This window comes from Centroberyx gerrardi, chromosome 16 (assembly GCF_048128805.1).
Source record: "Centroberyx gerrardi isolate f3 chromosome 16, fCenGer3.hap1.cur.20231027, whole genome shotgun sequence".
Classification (NCBI taxonomy): Eukaryota; Metazoa; Chordata; class Actinopteri; order Beryciformes; family Berycidae; genus Centroberyx; species Centroberyx gerrardi.
In genome coordinates, this window is record NC_136012.1 from 15080012 (window position 1) to 15097323 (window position 17312).

At 41.5% G+C, this 17312-nt stretch overlaps 2 protein-coding genes across 2 annotated transcripts; both read right to left on the reverse strand.

Moving 5' to 3' along the window:
- Positions 1 to 957: 957 nt before the first annotated feature.
- Positions 958 to 3434, reverse strand: LOC139915014 (homeobox protein MSH-D-like). Its single transcript, XM_071903492.2, has 3 exons — positions 3325 to 3434; positions 2719 to 3053; positions 958 to 2159 (listed from the first exon to the last, which is right to left on the reverse strand). The coding sequence occupies exons 2-3, from the start codon at positions 3029 to 3031 to the stop codon at positions 1711 to 1713; spliced, it is 762 nt and encodes a 253-aa protein (XP_071759593.1). The 5' UTR covers positions 3032 to 3053; positions 3325 to 3434; the 3' UTR covers positions 958 to 1710.
- Positions 3435 to 14876: 11442 nt separating this feature from the next.
- On the reverse strand, positions 14877 to 16859 carry LOC144542416 (uncharacterized). Its single transcript, XM_078289021.1, has 3 exons — positions 16608 to 16859; positions 16035 to 16126; positions 14877 to 15035 (listed from the first exon to the last, which is right to left on the reverse strand). Exons 1-3 carry the CDS (start codon positions 16666 to 16668, stop codon positions 14877 to 14879), a joined length of 312 nt encoding a protein of 103 aa, XP_078145147.1. The 5' UTR covers positions 16669 to 16859.
- Positions 16860 to 17312: the final 453 nt, after the last annotated feature.

A 17312-nucleotide genomic window follows, 5' to 3' on the forward strand; every position in this document is an offset into this window, starting at 1 on the left:
TAAGTCAGGGACAGCCTGGCATTCTGCTGCGTCAGAGTTCACAGAGAGTGAAAGAGTTCATTTAAAGTCTACAGTTTAAGGATACAGCTCAAATCAAACGAATAAATCTCAACCGCTGTGATATCCAAGAGCAATATGGAAACACATGTTTGCAATTACGTCAATGCGAGATGTGTTATTTGCAGGAAAATATCCTTTTTTCTTGTGAACGTAATTCTACGTCTTTAGGGTAAATTTGGCTAGATAAGTATTCATTAGAGCACAACACCTCTTCTCTTGGCCACCCAGTTGATCCCCCATACATAGATCCTAACTCCGCTCATACAGTATGATCCCATGCTTTCAAACATTCTTCAGTGTAAAGCTCTAAAGCCGATTAGTAAGCTAAATAGCTCAGTGGTTTGACTAATATGTTATGGGTCGTCATGTAAAGCATTGTTCAATTAATTTTCTCCTAGGACGAAAAGCAGAAACCACAGCTTTCCATACTTCAAAGTTTCCTTGGTTATTGAATGCAACCAACTCTACATATTAAGTTTCCAAATGAGGATACCAAGGCACTTTGACTCCAACGCCCTGATGAAGCCCAGTGTGGGCCACAATGTGTGGGTTGTTTTCCTCAGAAGACGGCTGCTGTGTCTGTAAGCCGAAGCTGCCTTGGTATCCTTCTTTTTAAATGTGATGGCACTAACTCAGAGGAACAAACAGAGAATCACTCCTTCAACATTTAATGACTTCTTAAGCATTAGAGTTGCGACATTGTTACTGATGCAGTGGCACTATTACACCCAAGTTGTTTGCTATTATGATATGGCCTAATAATTAGCTTACATGGTGACACAAATGAGCTTTTATAAAGTAGTATGTGACTCAAATGCTTCTAAATTCAAAGTGGGGCCATTTCTTGCATCCTTTTCTAAGCAATAAATCAAAAGAGAACAAAACATACAGGGTTAACTAAGAGCTTTAATTGCAGGTCAAAACGAATGAAACACTTTTAAAATGTAGATATGTTATAAAATATATAGATCTACAAGCTATCATCACGTTTCAAAAATAAATATCTTTCGCTTTAGAATGACTTGCCGTTCATATGCAAGCATGCGCTTTACCAGACCAAAATGAGTTATCTGACATTTTCCAATAGTAGCTCAGCAGAAGATCAACTCGCACCACATGTCCCGGCTGATTCAAGGCTCACAAGTGATAAAAGGAAAGATGAATATTCCTCATATTGGAATCATGCAGTGAAAGCATCCAGGAAATAGGCGAAGAGCAGAAACAACAAATCATTACGGCTATCATAAATGCAGTCTGGTATTCATGAAAATAATGAGATACATAGAGCTCAATCAATATTCCATTCATTATTAGTTACCCTCAGTGCTGAGCCAGCTTTGGCAAACAGCAACAAAGACCTTTGGGACACCTGCATCACAGCTCTCCCATGGAGCTCCTTAGCTTGTATTCTGTGCATCGTGCACAAAGTAAAAGGACATTTACACATTCTCCTGATAAATCAACACCAATGAAGATCATGAAGATTCAACCCCACTTTAGGCCGGTCCCTTCCAGACAAGCATTAATCAGATCCTGTCATAAGGTGCGTCACTTTATGATATTGATAATGTCCTCCCTATTTACACACACACACATATCGCCAACCACCACTGTGGACGCTGGACCTCTGTCTGTCTATGCCAGTTCCTTTCAGGAGAGGTGGAACAGGCTGTAGCCCACCGGTGAGGCGTACATGGCCAGATGCGCAGCGGGGAGGATGGGACTGCGGCTGTATGGGTGGGCCTGTCCGTAGAGTGCCGACGACCCGGCCTGCAGGTTAACACTGAGAGGGAACGGTAAGGACGAGAAGCCCGGGTGGAACACGGCTTTGCCTCCTACGCCGGCAGCCATTTTGAGTTTCTCCACCTCGGCCTCCTGGAGCCTCTTGGCTTTGGCCCGTCGGTTCTGGAACCAGATCTTCACCTGGGTCTCGGACAGCGTCAGCGAGGAGGAGAACTCGGCCCGCTCGGCGATGGACAGGTACTGCTTCTGGCGGAACTTCCTCTCCAGGGCCAGCAGCTGGGAGGTGGTGAAGGGGGTGCGAGGCTTGCGGTTGGTCTTGTGTTTCCTCAAGGGGCAGACGGCCGGACTGAGCTGCGCTACACAGAGGAGAGGAGAAACCAAATGTTAGGTGAGGCTGAGGTTCACAGTAGTGTGGATCAGAAATATACAGTCCAGCAGGATATAAATGTCTGGATAGAATAGAACAGAACAGAACAAGACACTTCATCAGAGTAAAAAAACAGGCTAACTAAAAGGACATTTACAAATTACTTAAATTTTTCAAAAAAAATAATTAAATTAGTTTTATGTAATGTTTGATCTGCTTTTCACATTTTTACTTTTATTTAATTCCTTTATCATCGTTTACATAACTGATTTCTATGTTGATACACAGTATGTTTATTATTATTCCCCATCGCTCCTTTCCTTTATCAGGGGTCAATCTAGAGCGGAACCAGCTAAACTTGTGAGAATGCTGCTGTTTCCCCAACTTTGTTTTCACATCTAAAACACTGAAACGGGAGGCTGGGTCTAAAGCCATCAAAATACATCATAAGAAAAGTTAAGCTACAGTATATGACCCTTGGCTTAACACATTCTTGCGGTAAATCCATATCCATGAATATTTCATGACACTACCCCCTGATCACTTACGGGGCGGCGTGGACAGCTTGACACGGGATATCCAAGACGCACAGTCCCCTCGATCCGATGGCTCTGATTTGACGGGTACAAAGTGCTGTGAAAACTCATCCGGCCTGCGCACCTCTTTATTATTCAAAGAGTAATTTCCCTTCGCGGTGGCGGCCGTTGTCCCGTCCGTCCCCGCGTGTGGCCTCCTGTCCGACATGAGCGCCTCCACGCTGAACGGCAGGCAGGACACCTGCGCCGCGCGCTTCTTCAGCCGCGGTGGGTGAACATCCTCATCTGTCGAGAACTCATCTCTGCAGTCTGCAGGGGAAGCCATGCTTTCTCGCCGGGATCAAAATCTAATGCGAATCCAGGAAAACAGAACATTTGTCACGGAGTGCAAACATGCGGCGTCCGCGCGGAGAGAACTTCGGAGAGGCAGCTTGTCACAAAGTTGCCAAACTTCGTGATGACAAAAGTTTGGGAGGTACTCGGACTTTCAGCCAATGATGCGCCCTAACTCCGGACTGGGGAGAAGACTTGTGATTGGACGGTGTGTTTGGGGATGGGGTCGCGAGGGGCCACACCCCTAACTAAACAGCAGGTCAGGTAAACATCAGCCTCATTTACCAGTGATTAACCAAGAGACGCAGGGAGAAGGTTGGTTCTTGAAAATCGCTCACAACTTTTAATCACACTCACTTACTGACAGCAATAAACTACATTTTATCCACTCTGTAAAGTGAATAAACCAAAGTTTGACAGTGAAAGCAAAGGTAATTAGTCCTCTTTGATCGGCTTAGTACTACAATCACCTGTGTTGATTGACCTGCTTTATAGGAGATCTGCAAGTTACAGATGAGACTAAAGCCTAGTAAGCACCTTTGTGCCAAAACATCATGCCACACTTTTCTCACAAGACAAATTAGCTATTTCACTGATACATGTTTGCCAATCTCCTGTCTGCTAAACTATATTCCACCATGCAATTAGCCTGATGGATTAGTCCTGGCTGTGTCCCTGGGCATCAGCAGCACTGGGATGAAAAGCATGTGAGTGTGACATCTGAAGCGCTGTCTCTCCAGTGGGTTAACAGTAAATACAAGCTGACACTGCTCCTAATTCATGCCCTAACTTGTAGGACCTGACACACCACTTGTGGGAGTAATCACAATGGTAATCAATAAGAATTATGGTGCTTTTAAAGTTCAGACCTCTCCATACAGTAACCACGCACTCCAATGTGAGAGGCAGTTGGGAGATGGATTATGGTTCTGGGCAGGCTTTAAAATGACTGTCATTACATTGTTATTATTAACACCTTGTAATTAGGTCTGTGGAATCCGGTTCTTTTAAGCAGGATTTAACGGTAATGATGGAAAATTGCTACCTTCCTGAGGTGTGTGGCGCCCGCTGCGATTAGTCCCAGTCTCTGCTCTCTCAGTGGAGACGGAGGCGTCTCGTGCCTGTTTGAAGCTCATACCTGTAGGGCTCCTACAGTATTAGGAAACATTATGAGAAATACTACAGGGGATCTATCTTCCTAAACACGGCCTCTAACGACTCATTGACAAGGTAAAGCGACGCAAAGTCCTGACGACCACAAAAAGTCTGTATGGATCCCATGTCAAAACCAACACATAAAGAAAGGAACAACATAAGTTTTAGTCGTATTTGGGCAAAGGTTCTCAAAGTTCATTCAGTCAAGGAGAGGGGACAGCAACTGGTGCAACAGCTATTTTCTTATCACAATCTCCTAGTTTCTTCTTAGGTCGCTCTGTCTTTCTATCTCACTGTCTGTCTCTGTCTGTCTGTCTCTCTCTCACACACACACACATGCATACACACACACACACACACACACACACACACAAAGGCCACATGTGAAGTGACTGCAGTGTGTTGGCCGGTGCCCTGTGATCAGCCCGCAGAGAGACAGTGTTTTCTCTGTAATCAGTAGGATTACAGTGGTGTCAGGGGCTCGACTCCCCGTCCCCCTCAACATCATTAGGCTCTGTATGAAGCAAAGTGTTCACACAGCATGAGCGCACTCTCCTGTAAACACAGGCAAATCAATTAAGGGGCCTCTCTATCATCTCAACGTGCTCCCTGCAGATAAGTTTATGGAGTGCATGTGCACGTGTGTCTGTGTGTGTGTGTGTGTGTTAGAAATACAGAGAGGAAAAAGGATCAAGAATCAGTGGAAACATATTTCCCCCCAGGCTAATGACAGCAATTTAATTTATCTACAAAAGAAGCCAATTAGCCAGAAATCTAGTTAGGGGAAAAATACAGCGAGGAGGTTGAAGGTGAATAATAGTGGTTGTAAAGGTGGAAAAACATTGAAACTTATCGCAGTGTTTTTACCATTTTTTTTGTATCAAAATGTTGATGCCAAGTATTGCTATTTTTGTTTTTTTTTAAGGCAGATAGTGAAAGACCATGTCATCATGTTGCATCAGATGCTTAAAAGATTAAAACGTTTTATAAGTTTTTTCATAATTAGCCATAATGCATGGCTTTTTATCCAAATCTGTAACAGATTTCAACATTTTATTGCCCGATACTAGGGCAGAAAACAGGAAAAACATTACAACATATTGCGGTATCAAAACAAAAAACTTTAAACATTAAATTAGTTTGATGTGATTATTCTTGATGTGGAATAAGTGGCTTCATTAAATTCCTTTCTAGAGCTGAACACAATTCTCTAAACTGGGGATCGGCTTGAGCGCTTCCAATATACTTTTATCACCATACTTGCGCCAAGACATTGTTGTGATTGAAGAAAATTACGAAAATTCTTGTGCTTACGTAGGCAGAATGAAGTAGTTCATACTAAGTCTTGCCAAGTTGAACTAGTCACATACATAGTAGTAGTTGAAGTAGTAGCAGTAGTAAGTGAAGTAGAAGTAGTAGTAGTATTAGTTGAGGTAGTAGTAGCAGTAGTAGCAGTAATTGAAGTAGTAGTTGTAGTAGTAGTAGTTGTAGCGTTTCACAGTTTAATAAAAAAGCATTATCCATCCAATAGGAATATTGAAGTGTCTAAGCATAATTGGCAATTTCTGGTTTAGTAAACAGGCTACACAACAGAGCAGTGAACCGCTTCAGATCTTGTCCCAGATGTAGCCTAATTTCAAAATCATTTAAGAGAGATCCAGCAGTGGATAAGACTGCAGTGCCCCCTATAATCTGCCACCACTGTAATCTGTCTGTCTGGTGTCTCCTCCAGTCACTGGGGCCAATTAGCCCCGGCCCTCTCCTGTCTACCGGCCTCAGAGATGGGAGGGCTCCTGCTGGGATGGACATAGACTCTGTCTGTGTGTGGGTGTGGGGGCAGACACAGGGGAAGTTACTGACAGCACTGCTGCACCCGGACAATCCAACCAAAGGTTACAGTGTCAGGGTCTCAGTATGGGGCAGAGCAGCAGCAGGCGGTGCAGACCTGAGAGCCGAGGTGCTCAGCTCACATTGATTGCCCCAAACACCAATTAGCACTGCACTCTCTCCCGCCTCACTTTATCTGCATTAGTTCAGCTGGCAACATTCACACATGTGCACATACACACATACACACACACAGGCCTCTTTGTGTACAGTTTGCAAATGTAAAATGACAACTCTCTTATTTTTAGCTGTCTTGCACTGTCAGAAAACCACTGGGACTGTACCTTGGATTAACACAGACATATTCTGTTGAACGCCAATGTCCATCTTACGATATTGCACGGTTCAAGTTGCCAGACCTAAAAGATGTTAGGTTCGGGTCTGTATCGGGTTGTCTGTAGAACATGCAGCTTCATGTTCAAAGCCAAGTTAAATAGACTAACTCTTGCTACACACAACAACCCACAGACTTTTTCACTGCAGCCATAATGGGCCAATCAAGACAGAAATGCTTCAGCTCAATATTTCATCTGGAGACAGTCAAAATAAACCAACCAAAAAACAGGCACAACAAAAAAGGACGACATCAAGATATCCAGTGTTTAATGTAGTTATAAGTATAGGCTAGCGTGGATTAGAGCTAAAAGTAAAATGAGTTTTGAAGAGAGTTCTTTCTCAAATCCAAGCTCTCTGGAAAGGAGGAGGAGGCCTCTGGTTAATTTGGGGTGCACAGTGGCCTGCGTGCCTTCAGATGAATTCTCTGCTATAAAGTTGACATCCACCACTCCCAAAATGCAATTTACTTGCTGGACCCCAGTGATTAAATACCGGAGTGCGCTTTCTTTAATAACAGCACTGTTCTACATATTAATGTGCATGAGTGTGCCTCTGTACTCTGAATGATGATGTCCCCAAACATCACGCCAGTCAACAGCACAGAAAATGACCGCCACCCCCTCATGCCCCCTGAGGGTGATTTAAATTAAAGTTTAATCAATGTCACAATTTGAAGTCTCTCAGGGGTCCATGGTGGGAACTGATTGGGTTTTTGCAAATGTAATTTTCCAGAGTTTTGCCATACTGACCCAAATGGAAATGGAGCCACGGGGCCTGGAAGAGGCTAGAACCATCACACTCAAATTACGGACTTGAAAATACGAAAATGGAAATGAGAAAACTGGTAAGCACATCAAGTAGCCTAATTATGCTGTTTGGGTAATTCAATCAAATGTAGTCTGCTGTGTATTATGCCTTCAAAATGCTTTCAATGCAACTTGAGGGGACAAAGGGGAAACCAGCTTTAATTTGAGAGGGTAATTATCTCATGGGATGCTGGAGGTGGTCGGATGTGTTTTCTTTATATTGGTTCTTCAGGCCCTGCAGTCAGTGCCTTCATCGCGTCATGGTTAGTTGATGGATCTTTCAGCTTCTCTGTCTTATTTTCACATGCTGTTATTTGCTGCACAAAGTCAGTTCATAATGTCAAAAAAAAACAAATACAACAAATCCCGTGATTGATGAAAGCATTGCAGTTAAATCCCCATCTCACCGCACCAAATTGCAGTTTTGTAAATGTGCACTGTGCGTGTGATATCTCTGGGTCTGGAAGCATTTCAAATTTTCTACTTGCCCCACCTTCACTAGACCAACCGCAACCACTCTTTCAGTGATGAGCTCCTCGTGAACAGCGAAGGGTTATCATTCAAAAATGTGTCCAGCAAATGAGCTGCAGATTCATATTGCACTTAACACTAAGGTCACACTTAGCACATCGCATTACATTACGTCATTTAGCCGATGCTTTTGTCCAAAGTGACTTACAATAACACATTCACAACAGGGAAATATCACTCATCATACTGTTCAAATCACAAAAGAACAAATATTAGACACACCACGCCACTCTGATTAATATGTTCTAGGGTTGCAATGCTTCTTCCTAAGTGTGCTGTGGTTTTACTAAGCCTCGCTGCTGCTTGGTATTTAATATTTTAAGCTACAAGTAAGTGCAGCACCATCATGTCACTGGACTCTTTCCTTCTATTCCATATGGGACTGTGCAGACAAGGTGCTGTAAGGCTAACTCTTATCTAACTTTGGGTTAAAGACCATTGTTACTATACTGTGTTCTACTTATACCATCAGAAAGTAAACCATATCCTTAGTTCCTCAAAACATCCTCCCTTAGCTTGCTTTTCTCTGAAGAGCCTCTCTTCTACATTCTCTCTCTCTCTCTCTCTCTCTCTCTCTCTCACCCACGTAGACGCAAACACAAGCACCATCTGCAGTGAGTGAGAGTGGCGCCTTCCGCATGGTTGTGCTGGCTCCTTGGGGCGGAGTGATTACACTGTAGTGCAGCTAGATCCAGGTGATCCAACCCCCCCCAACCACCACCCAAAACTATCCTGCACTCATCTGTCACAGCCTGCAGAGATGACTTTACAAATGATGAAAAGCATTTGAGCATGTGAAGTTTCTACACATTAAAACTCACTTCAGTAATAACTGTATAATCGTAGAGGAATCTGTATTGGCACAGATGAGAAGAGCGTTGTTTATCAGTAATCCAAATGATTGGCTGCTTGGCAGAAGAATTGAGTCCCATTTTCCTGATTTAGAGCCCGACACTAACAGAGTATAAACTCTGCATGGGTCACTTTCCTCTCTTGTCCTGTCTCATCTAAACAAATTGTAAAAAGTTAAACAAGGCTAAATACAAAAGAAAAAAAAAATCTAAGTGAATTTTTATAGCAAGGATAAATATAGATATGCTGCTTCAAAAGAATTTACAAAAAATGTGCTTCAGCTGCAAAACCATAGGCTAATTCTGATCAATTCTAATTGGCTTGCATGTCAAGCTGAACTAATTAAAGTAAAGGTGTGTGCCATTAAAATGAAGAACAGTCTGTTAAATGAGCCCATCTGTTCTCCCAAATTATAACTTTATAAAATATGATATGATAAAAATATGATACCTAACTACCAACTTTCATACTCACATCGCTCTTCATGCTACAGACACACAAAAGCAGGACAAAGACCAATGAATGCACAGATTGAGACATAAGAAACTTGGACCTGTCTCCTCTTGTTGACCAGTCAAAGTTAAGTGACTGGTACGTTCTGAAGAAGTGAATGTTGCAAATGAAGACCATTGTTTTTTCTGCACATGGCACCATTTCAAAAGGAGACACATTAGTCGAACACTTCGGTGCAGTTTGCTTGTGGCTTGAAAAAGGATTGCCGCCTGTCGACTCAATTAGGGCCAATGAAGGTGTGTGACAGCATTTGTTCTCCTGCAAGTTTCAACACCCTGAACTCTGCCTGGCAATGAAAATAATTACAGGCCCATTTGGAGTTGGCATCTATATCAAACGCATGAGGCACCATTACCACACTGCGGTTTAAAAATCCCACGGTGCTCATCTCGTCTCTTCCTTGTATCTCTTTCTAATTCTCCGAAGGAAGAAAAGTAGGAGTGATTCTGTCAAACCACGTGTGTGTGTGTGTGTGTGAGGGTCTTTTCTCATAACTTGATGTGAGCAAGGGTTAACATCCAAATAGGAAAAACAGAGAGATTGAGAGAAGCTCTAATGTTTGGACAATTACTTTAATGAGGAAGGTGCTACATAGTGTCTCTGTGTAATTTGCCAGTGTGATTAAATCTTCCTGTTCACCATGTGGGATTAAATTTAGCGTTTTCCATTGCCCAAGTCAAGCAGCAGTTTTTTGGGTTTTTTTTCAAAATAAACCCTTTTGAAGATTTTGATAGAGAGGCCTATGGCAAAACTAATTTATTTTCATAAGCTTCTTCTTGTTTACTCTGGATGGAATTTTGACAGACATTATGAAACTTTTATTTGTTCGACTTAGACAGTTTTTTTACCGGTTAAACACTAGGACTTACTGGCTGATGGAAAGAATGCAAATCACCCTCCCCCACACAGGAGACAATGTCATGAAGAAGTAGCTAGGCTAGACAATTTTTTTTAGTTTCAAAATTATACCCAACATCATACATTTCAAGAAGTCATTTTACATTTATCAGTACTGAGAGATAGAGGGGGAGAAGCTTCAATGCTGCCGGTGACTCTAAGCAAATGACTGCTCCTCAATTTCTATGAAGGAGTGTGTACTGACAAGTGAAAAAGCTGTACCAAAATGAAACAGCACTTAAAAAGTTTTAGCCAAGGGTGTGATTGAATGAGGATGGTTGAGAAGGCAGCATATGAGCTTCTAGCTCACAAGTGAATTATTCCTGCTCTGAGCAGACAGGTGGCTGGTGATGTGTTCAATTTAAAATGGAAGCACAACCCCTTAATCTGCTGACAGAGATGGCCTGGCCCCTGTTTCTCACACACAGGGCCATTTCAGTCAGGATATGATACTGTAGGTGTTAAAGCATAATGAATCATCAATCACCATGAGAAGCAGCAGCAGCAGCACCTTACTGCTGCCTGTCTCATTTGAACAAACCATAGGAACAAACCCATTCTTCCACTTTAGCCTAGAAAGTTATTTCAAGCTTGGACTAGGCCTGAACATTTTAGGGCTGCAATGATAGAAGCTGACTTTATGCACACATGAATGCCACGCCCGGACCAGCCCAATACTCAATACACAACACACACAACAATAACAAATAACACACACTAACATACATATACACACTTTCACACACATATACACACACACACACACACATTATGGCTTATAGATGTATCTTTTTACTATGTTCAACAGTCCACCACTTCCCCTAACACTGAAATATCCAACTCTGCCCTGAGTGAATGAATGTGGATCTACCTGCCTTAACAACACAAAGGCATCCAGCGATAATATAATACAATTCAGTGACTGTAGTACTACAGTTTATGTTTGAGTAGCAAGCCATGATGCACTGAAATAGCTACTTGGGTTTTTCTTTATGTCATGCCAAATTGAATGTCTTTGGTTTCAATTAAAGTTGAAAATCTGTGTCAGTATACCAATAAAAGTGTATTTATCAAAGGTAATTTGTAACCCGCAATAATCCATGTATCATCAACAATTCTGTATGCTGTTTGGTGAACACTATATTCAAACTGTAAAGCCTGGTTTGGCTCTGCAATAGTAGATTATCCAGTCCATCCAATCATGTCTGTTTCTGTATAGCAATGCTCAAAATAAAACACATTACACGTTGCATCCTAGGACCTGTTATAGTGGGTTTTCAGCTCATCATTTTATTGCTCTTTACATTACATTTCACTGTTCAGTGTTCTTTTATTGGTCTCCAACATCTCTCCTCTTTCTTTTCGCTGACTGCATTAATTTCAGAACAAGCCCTGTACAACAAAACCGTCTCGTTTCAGAAGTGTCGCCATGCACAGCATCCTGGGGCCTCTCTCCATGTAAACAATGCAGCAAACCGCAGGTCAACAGGCTTGGCAGTGTGGTCTGGAGGTAGAGCTGCCACAGTCTGCCAGTCTCCTTTGCAGACCACAACTCTGATTAAAAGGCCTGTTTAGCTGCTAATCACCACCTCAAGAGCAATTTATCCTCAATGCTGTAAAAACACTCTCAATAAACCGCCTGTTTACTGGTTCAAAACCACTGGGCCTATATGCTGCAGAGGGTATCAGATTACAAACCCAGGGAAATGATGCTTCTCCACTTCTTGCAATAGTGTATGTTCAATGTTTTTATCTGTTACCAATGTGTTGAGAAACAATATCTTGTATTTAGCCTAAGGTGTTAGCCTCACTGATGAAACACAGCCCACACTCGGATGGTAATTAAGGCGTCTTCAATTCTCTATATGTTCACACAAGCGGAATCAACCATGGTGCGATTACATTACTCATTACATTAAAGCTGCTTATGATGATTTGTAGACTTAAGGAGGACTGGGAATGTGACCAAATTATGTTTTGAAACAATATGTTGCTCAAACCAGCTGTGCAGTTTTTGTTGCACATGAACATTTAGAAAGCAATTAGTTTTGAGAGTGCACCTTGTCATCAAACTTGTTTTAAATGACAGGCTGCATGTACAGGTGAAACATGTTTGATTATAGGTGTGCGCTGGGCTGGGTGAGGTGGCTCACAGGTAATAAGGAAAATAATCACATGAGTGACCAAAGGTATGTCAAGACAAGGCATCACTGATTTTAATGTAGTAATTGTGCGAGCTATCTACTTGATGAGGCAATAAACATTTAAAGGCTGTAGAAATTGCCTTTTTGAAAAGGTTTGTTGAAAATACGTGCTGCTGTAGTATATCAGGGTCCTGTCTAACTCCCTTTAACACTGCAAATATACTGTTAATACTAACAGACTCAGCACTCTGAACATTTACAGAGAACGTGGATTAGGCAACAACCACAAAAGGCATAAAAGGGTAAAACAACTGGCCTCTAAACACAGAGGCAATGAGCCCCATCAATCAAAACATTAAGAAACTGCACAACAATTAACAAACTAAATTGTCCATGGTTTAACAGCAATTATTTTACAGTTAGAATAATCATAGCCATATGTTGCTCTTAAGTAAATTTACTAATATAAATCTAGATAAGTAAACTTCAAACCTCTGGCGACAGATTTCCACCAGAAACTTTAGTGAACTAGTTTAGGTCACAATCAAATATATGATAGATTATTAGATATTTTGGCCATTTTGTCATGACCTATACTGGAAAATACTATAACCGATTGATTGACTATTTAAAATACATTACAAATTACACTCTGCTATGAAATCTTAATCTTAGCCATGACTTTTGAACTATAAAATCCCCCCAAATAGCAGTCCCTACTCTTTGGCCTTAGAAGTCATGAACACCATTTCCACCTAAAACAACAGCAGCTGACAAGCTAGCAGCTTTTGTTAAGTTAGCTATCAAGCCAGTCTGCTCTCTACTTCTTAGCCTGTAGTAAATATCTTTCCAATCATAGAAAGCAAGTATAAAAATAGCATTCACAAAGATACAATTTTGTCTTATGAATAGAAATCATAAAATGTACCCTGTAACAACACATTATGTAATAACACTGCATTATGTAATAACACGACAAAATGTAATACATTTTCACTTCATTATGTAATAACACACATTTTGTAATAATCTGCCGCATTTTATAATACACAGCTTGAACGCGATATGTAATAAATTTCCCCGCATTTTGTAATAAATTATTACATATTGCGATGGTTATTACAAAATGCGGGAGTTGCACTTTTTTTATGATGAAAATGTAATAATACAGTGCATCATGTAATAACCAACCAAAATGGATGTCTTCATCTGTACACGTTATATTTTTAACAATTAAGCTAAATTAAACTTCCCAAATATTAAATTAGACCGGCGTTATAGTTGACTCTGATCTTAGTCTAAATAGCCACATAAAAGCAGTAACAAGATCAGCTTTTTATCATCTTACAAATACAGCCAAACTCAGGGACTTCATGTCAAAAGCCGACCTGGAAAAACTCATTCACGCTTTTATTTGTAGCAGACTACTGCAATGGTCTTTTGACAGAGCTCCCCAAAAAGACCATCAAAAAGCTTCAGCTTATTCAAAATGCAGCTGCTAGAGTTCTTACAGGGACCAAAAGGTCAGACCACATCACCCCGATTCTTAAGTCACTACACTGGCTTCCTGTCAGCCACAGAATTGAATATAAGGCAATGCTGCTTGTTTATAAATCAATACATGGAGTGGGACCAAATACATTACAGACATGTTTAAGGAGTACACTCCTGCCAGGCCTCAGGTCAGGTGGGAGTGGGCTGCTAGTAGTGCCCAGTGCCAGGGCTAAACTTGGTGAAGCAACCTTTAGTCACTATGCTGCGCATCTCTGAAACAGACTCCCTGTCGATCTTAAAAGTAACCTAATCCTCGAAACTTTTGAATCAGAACTGACGGGATTACATTTCACTGTGATTGTACCTGAATGATTACACGTGACAAATAAAAACTTGATTAATTGATTGATCAGGACTCAAAACCACACTGTTCATGGATGCTTTTAGTTGAGTTATTTGAGTTCTTTAAAAAATGTTAAACTTATTTTAAATCATGCGTTCAGGCTGTGTATTACAAAATGCGGCAGATTATTACAAAATGCGGTGTTATTACATAATGTGTTGTTACATACCCTCTATCTGAAATTTAATATACATATTTAAAAAGTATTATTTTTACATTTTGCAAGCGGAAGATACAATACCAACAACATAGTAACTGTCAAAGTGGTATCAGTACAAACATTTTGAGTTTTTGAAGTTACTGTAAACTTGGCTGGTGAAATTTCTTAGAGTGGGTAGAACAGAGTGTGTCAAAAACGTGTGTCTAAATAGTGTTACCAATAATTGAGATTTGCCATAGGAACCATTGATAAGAGAAGAGTTGGCGCTCTCTAGTGGACAAATAGGAGAGGTTTGTCTTAGATAATCTACTGAAAATGCTTCCAGCATCCATAATGACTGAAAACCTTCATTTCTTCCCATCATGAAACTGTAAAAGCCCAGACTTACTCAGAAGAAAGATTTGAATATGGACTCTTTTTAATAAAATAACACTGCCCATCCAACGTTGTGTAAAAACATTTCTTTCTGATAAATATGTATAGCCTACTGTATATATACATGCAGAGTGCCTTTTGGTCCCACAGTATATTAAGTAAAAACAAAAATAAACACCAACTTGTCCCAAATACCAAATACTGTCTCCATGCTTAAGGACAGAAATTCACCCACTAATTAGAAATGTGCTGTGTCGAGGCATACATGAGGATGTGTTGTAGCATCATCTCTGTGTAACCTGTCTTGGCCGTGGGCAGTGGGTCAGTCCGGTCAGTCCGTCAGTGAAGCCACAGCTGGCCTGGCTGAGGGAGGCCAGTCTCTGTCTGATACACCGGTTCTCCTCCAGCATCTTGGAGACGGTCCTGAGAACAGCAAGCTTGGACTGTCCAGGACAGGAAAAGAGGAGCAAGAAAAGGGCTTGATTGGCTGGTTAGTAAGCAAACAGTGAGCGTCGGTAAGACAATTATACCAAGAGGTGAGACCGGTGTATGACTACCCACTCCAGTTACCATAGCTATACTATCATATAAGTGCTGTCTTGTATAGATTTCCATATTTTGGACCCCAGCTGATATTATTTCTCTTTAGCCTATGGGGCTATGGTACGTCGAATTGTTGGGAATAATACCAGCAAACATCCAACTAACAAACTGGGGAGAGTTAAGAATAAGGTTATGCTGCCAAACCAACATGCTACTAAGCTAATATACCAGTACTACCCAACCACTATACTAGCACTCATACTACTCCTATCAGCTGACAATCCATTCATTTCTGTCTGTGTTCTGGCCTATCCCATACAGCCACACATAAAGGCACCATCAGCCATTTCCTAACATATGAGCTAACAACCCTCTCTGACGTCCTTGTTATAGGCATCTCATATACTGTCAAATCAGCAGAGGCAACAGACCAAATTGCAGGAACCTCAACTTTAACTCGCTTGGTAATCTTCACCTCTCTTTGCCCGCAATGCCTCTCACTATTTCCTGCCATAGCTGCTGAATTTGATCATTATCATTTACAGCCATGTCATACCACCATCCTAAACTCTAGACATGCTTCTCTAATACCGTTGTAACTGCTTCCTCATCTATGTAGCACCTTTTGTTCGCCAGTTTCCCCAAAACAACAGAGATGCTCCTCGACTTACTCGGCTTAACTTTCATCATAGCCCAATTGAGGTTATCACTTTGACACTAGGTGCTGTAATGTCTCTAATATCTTGACTGGAATATGGTAAATTATTTGATGACTTGAAAGAACTAAACATGTTTATGACAGTCAGATCATAGACAGCTAACATGCAGTTCAAACTGAATGTATTTTGCTTCTCCTCCTCCTTCTCTGTGGCATTAATCAACCCCCGTATCATGCGTACCTTTTCCTTCTCATTAGTTGCTTTGTTGCTGTTGGGTATCTGGGAGAAAGTGAAAACATCTCCTCTCACATTGTCAGAATCAGTGTTAGCACCTGAAAATACAGAAAGTGGATGTGAATGTGAGGATTTGTGTAGCCTCCTCAAAGCTGACAGCTAACCAACACTGCACTAGCTTATCTAGTGTGTTTAATGATATTTTAGTCTAGCTAGCTATACTCATTTTCATGTCAAGGATCCCCAAACAGATCCACAGACCATTTGTTGAGATATTGTCCTTAGGAACCTCAACTGAATAGGTTTTTGTAGTTAAAAGTTAGCATAGAGCTGTCATAACTATCTATTCTCTGTAGTGAGGTGATGCAGTGGGTAGCATGAAATCTAATGATCAGCTTTGTACTGTATATTCCTTCACTGGGATAAACTTGTAGGGGTGAAACAGCTGTGAAATTAAGCTATATCTCATTTAGCTGGGGACCTCCTGAAACCCCCTCAGGGTCCCCTGGAGGTCCCCGGGCCCCATAGGAACCACTGCACTAGCTAGAGCTAACCTAGCTAACAGCAACATCAAGTTACACTGTGTTTCTCCTCCTCGGCTGACAGCTGTGTTGTTTATCTTCACTGCAAACTGTGGCATCGATCTTCTCGGTGTTTTGCCCTCCTCTCTCGCTGTCTTGGACACTGTACAGCTGAAGGACTTTGTCAGTTTGACCTTTTTTGTTGACCGACTTTTTTCACCTTTCCCCCGCTTGTTCCCGTTTTGGACTTCTGCGTCCTGACTGCAGGTTGAGGGAAGCTCGGTCTGATACTCGTCAGGTTGCGGTCCATCTCTTTCACTACTGGAACTAAGTTGTGAGCCAAAGTGTGGCACATGAACAGTCTTGAAGCTATCATTTGACCTCCTTTTCTCTCGGCTGTGGGCTTTCCTCTTAAACTGCACTTTGACACTGTAAGAAGAAGACATGTCTGCTTTTCACTTCTGCGAACGTTAGTGTCCGGACGGGTGACACGCGCAGCTTTATCCTAAAGAGAGTGTGTAGCGCATTGGAAAGTAATTCTGAAAACAGCCAGCAGGTGGCAGTGACAGCTGGACAACTCCATGGTTTCCAAAGTGTGGTCCGCGGACCTCCAGGGGCCCTTGAGGGGATCACTATTTTTAACAAACGTACATATAAAAATTCTGATTAACTTGTGAAAATTGCATCATAAAGTAAACTTATATTTAAACCTGGGAAGTTACAGCAGGCAGATTCCAAAGCACTAGTCCAATTATCCATTGAC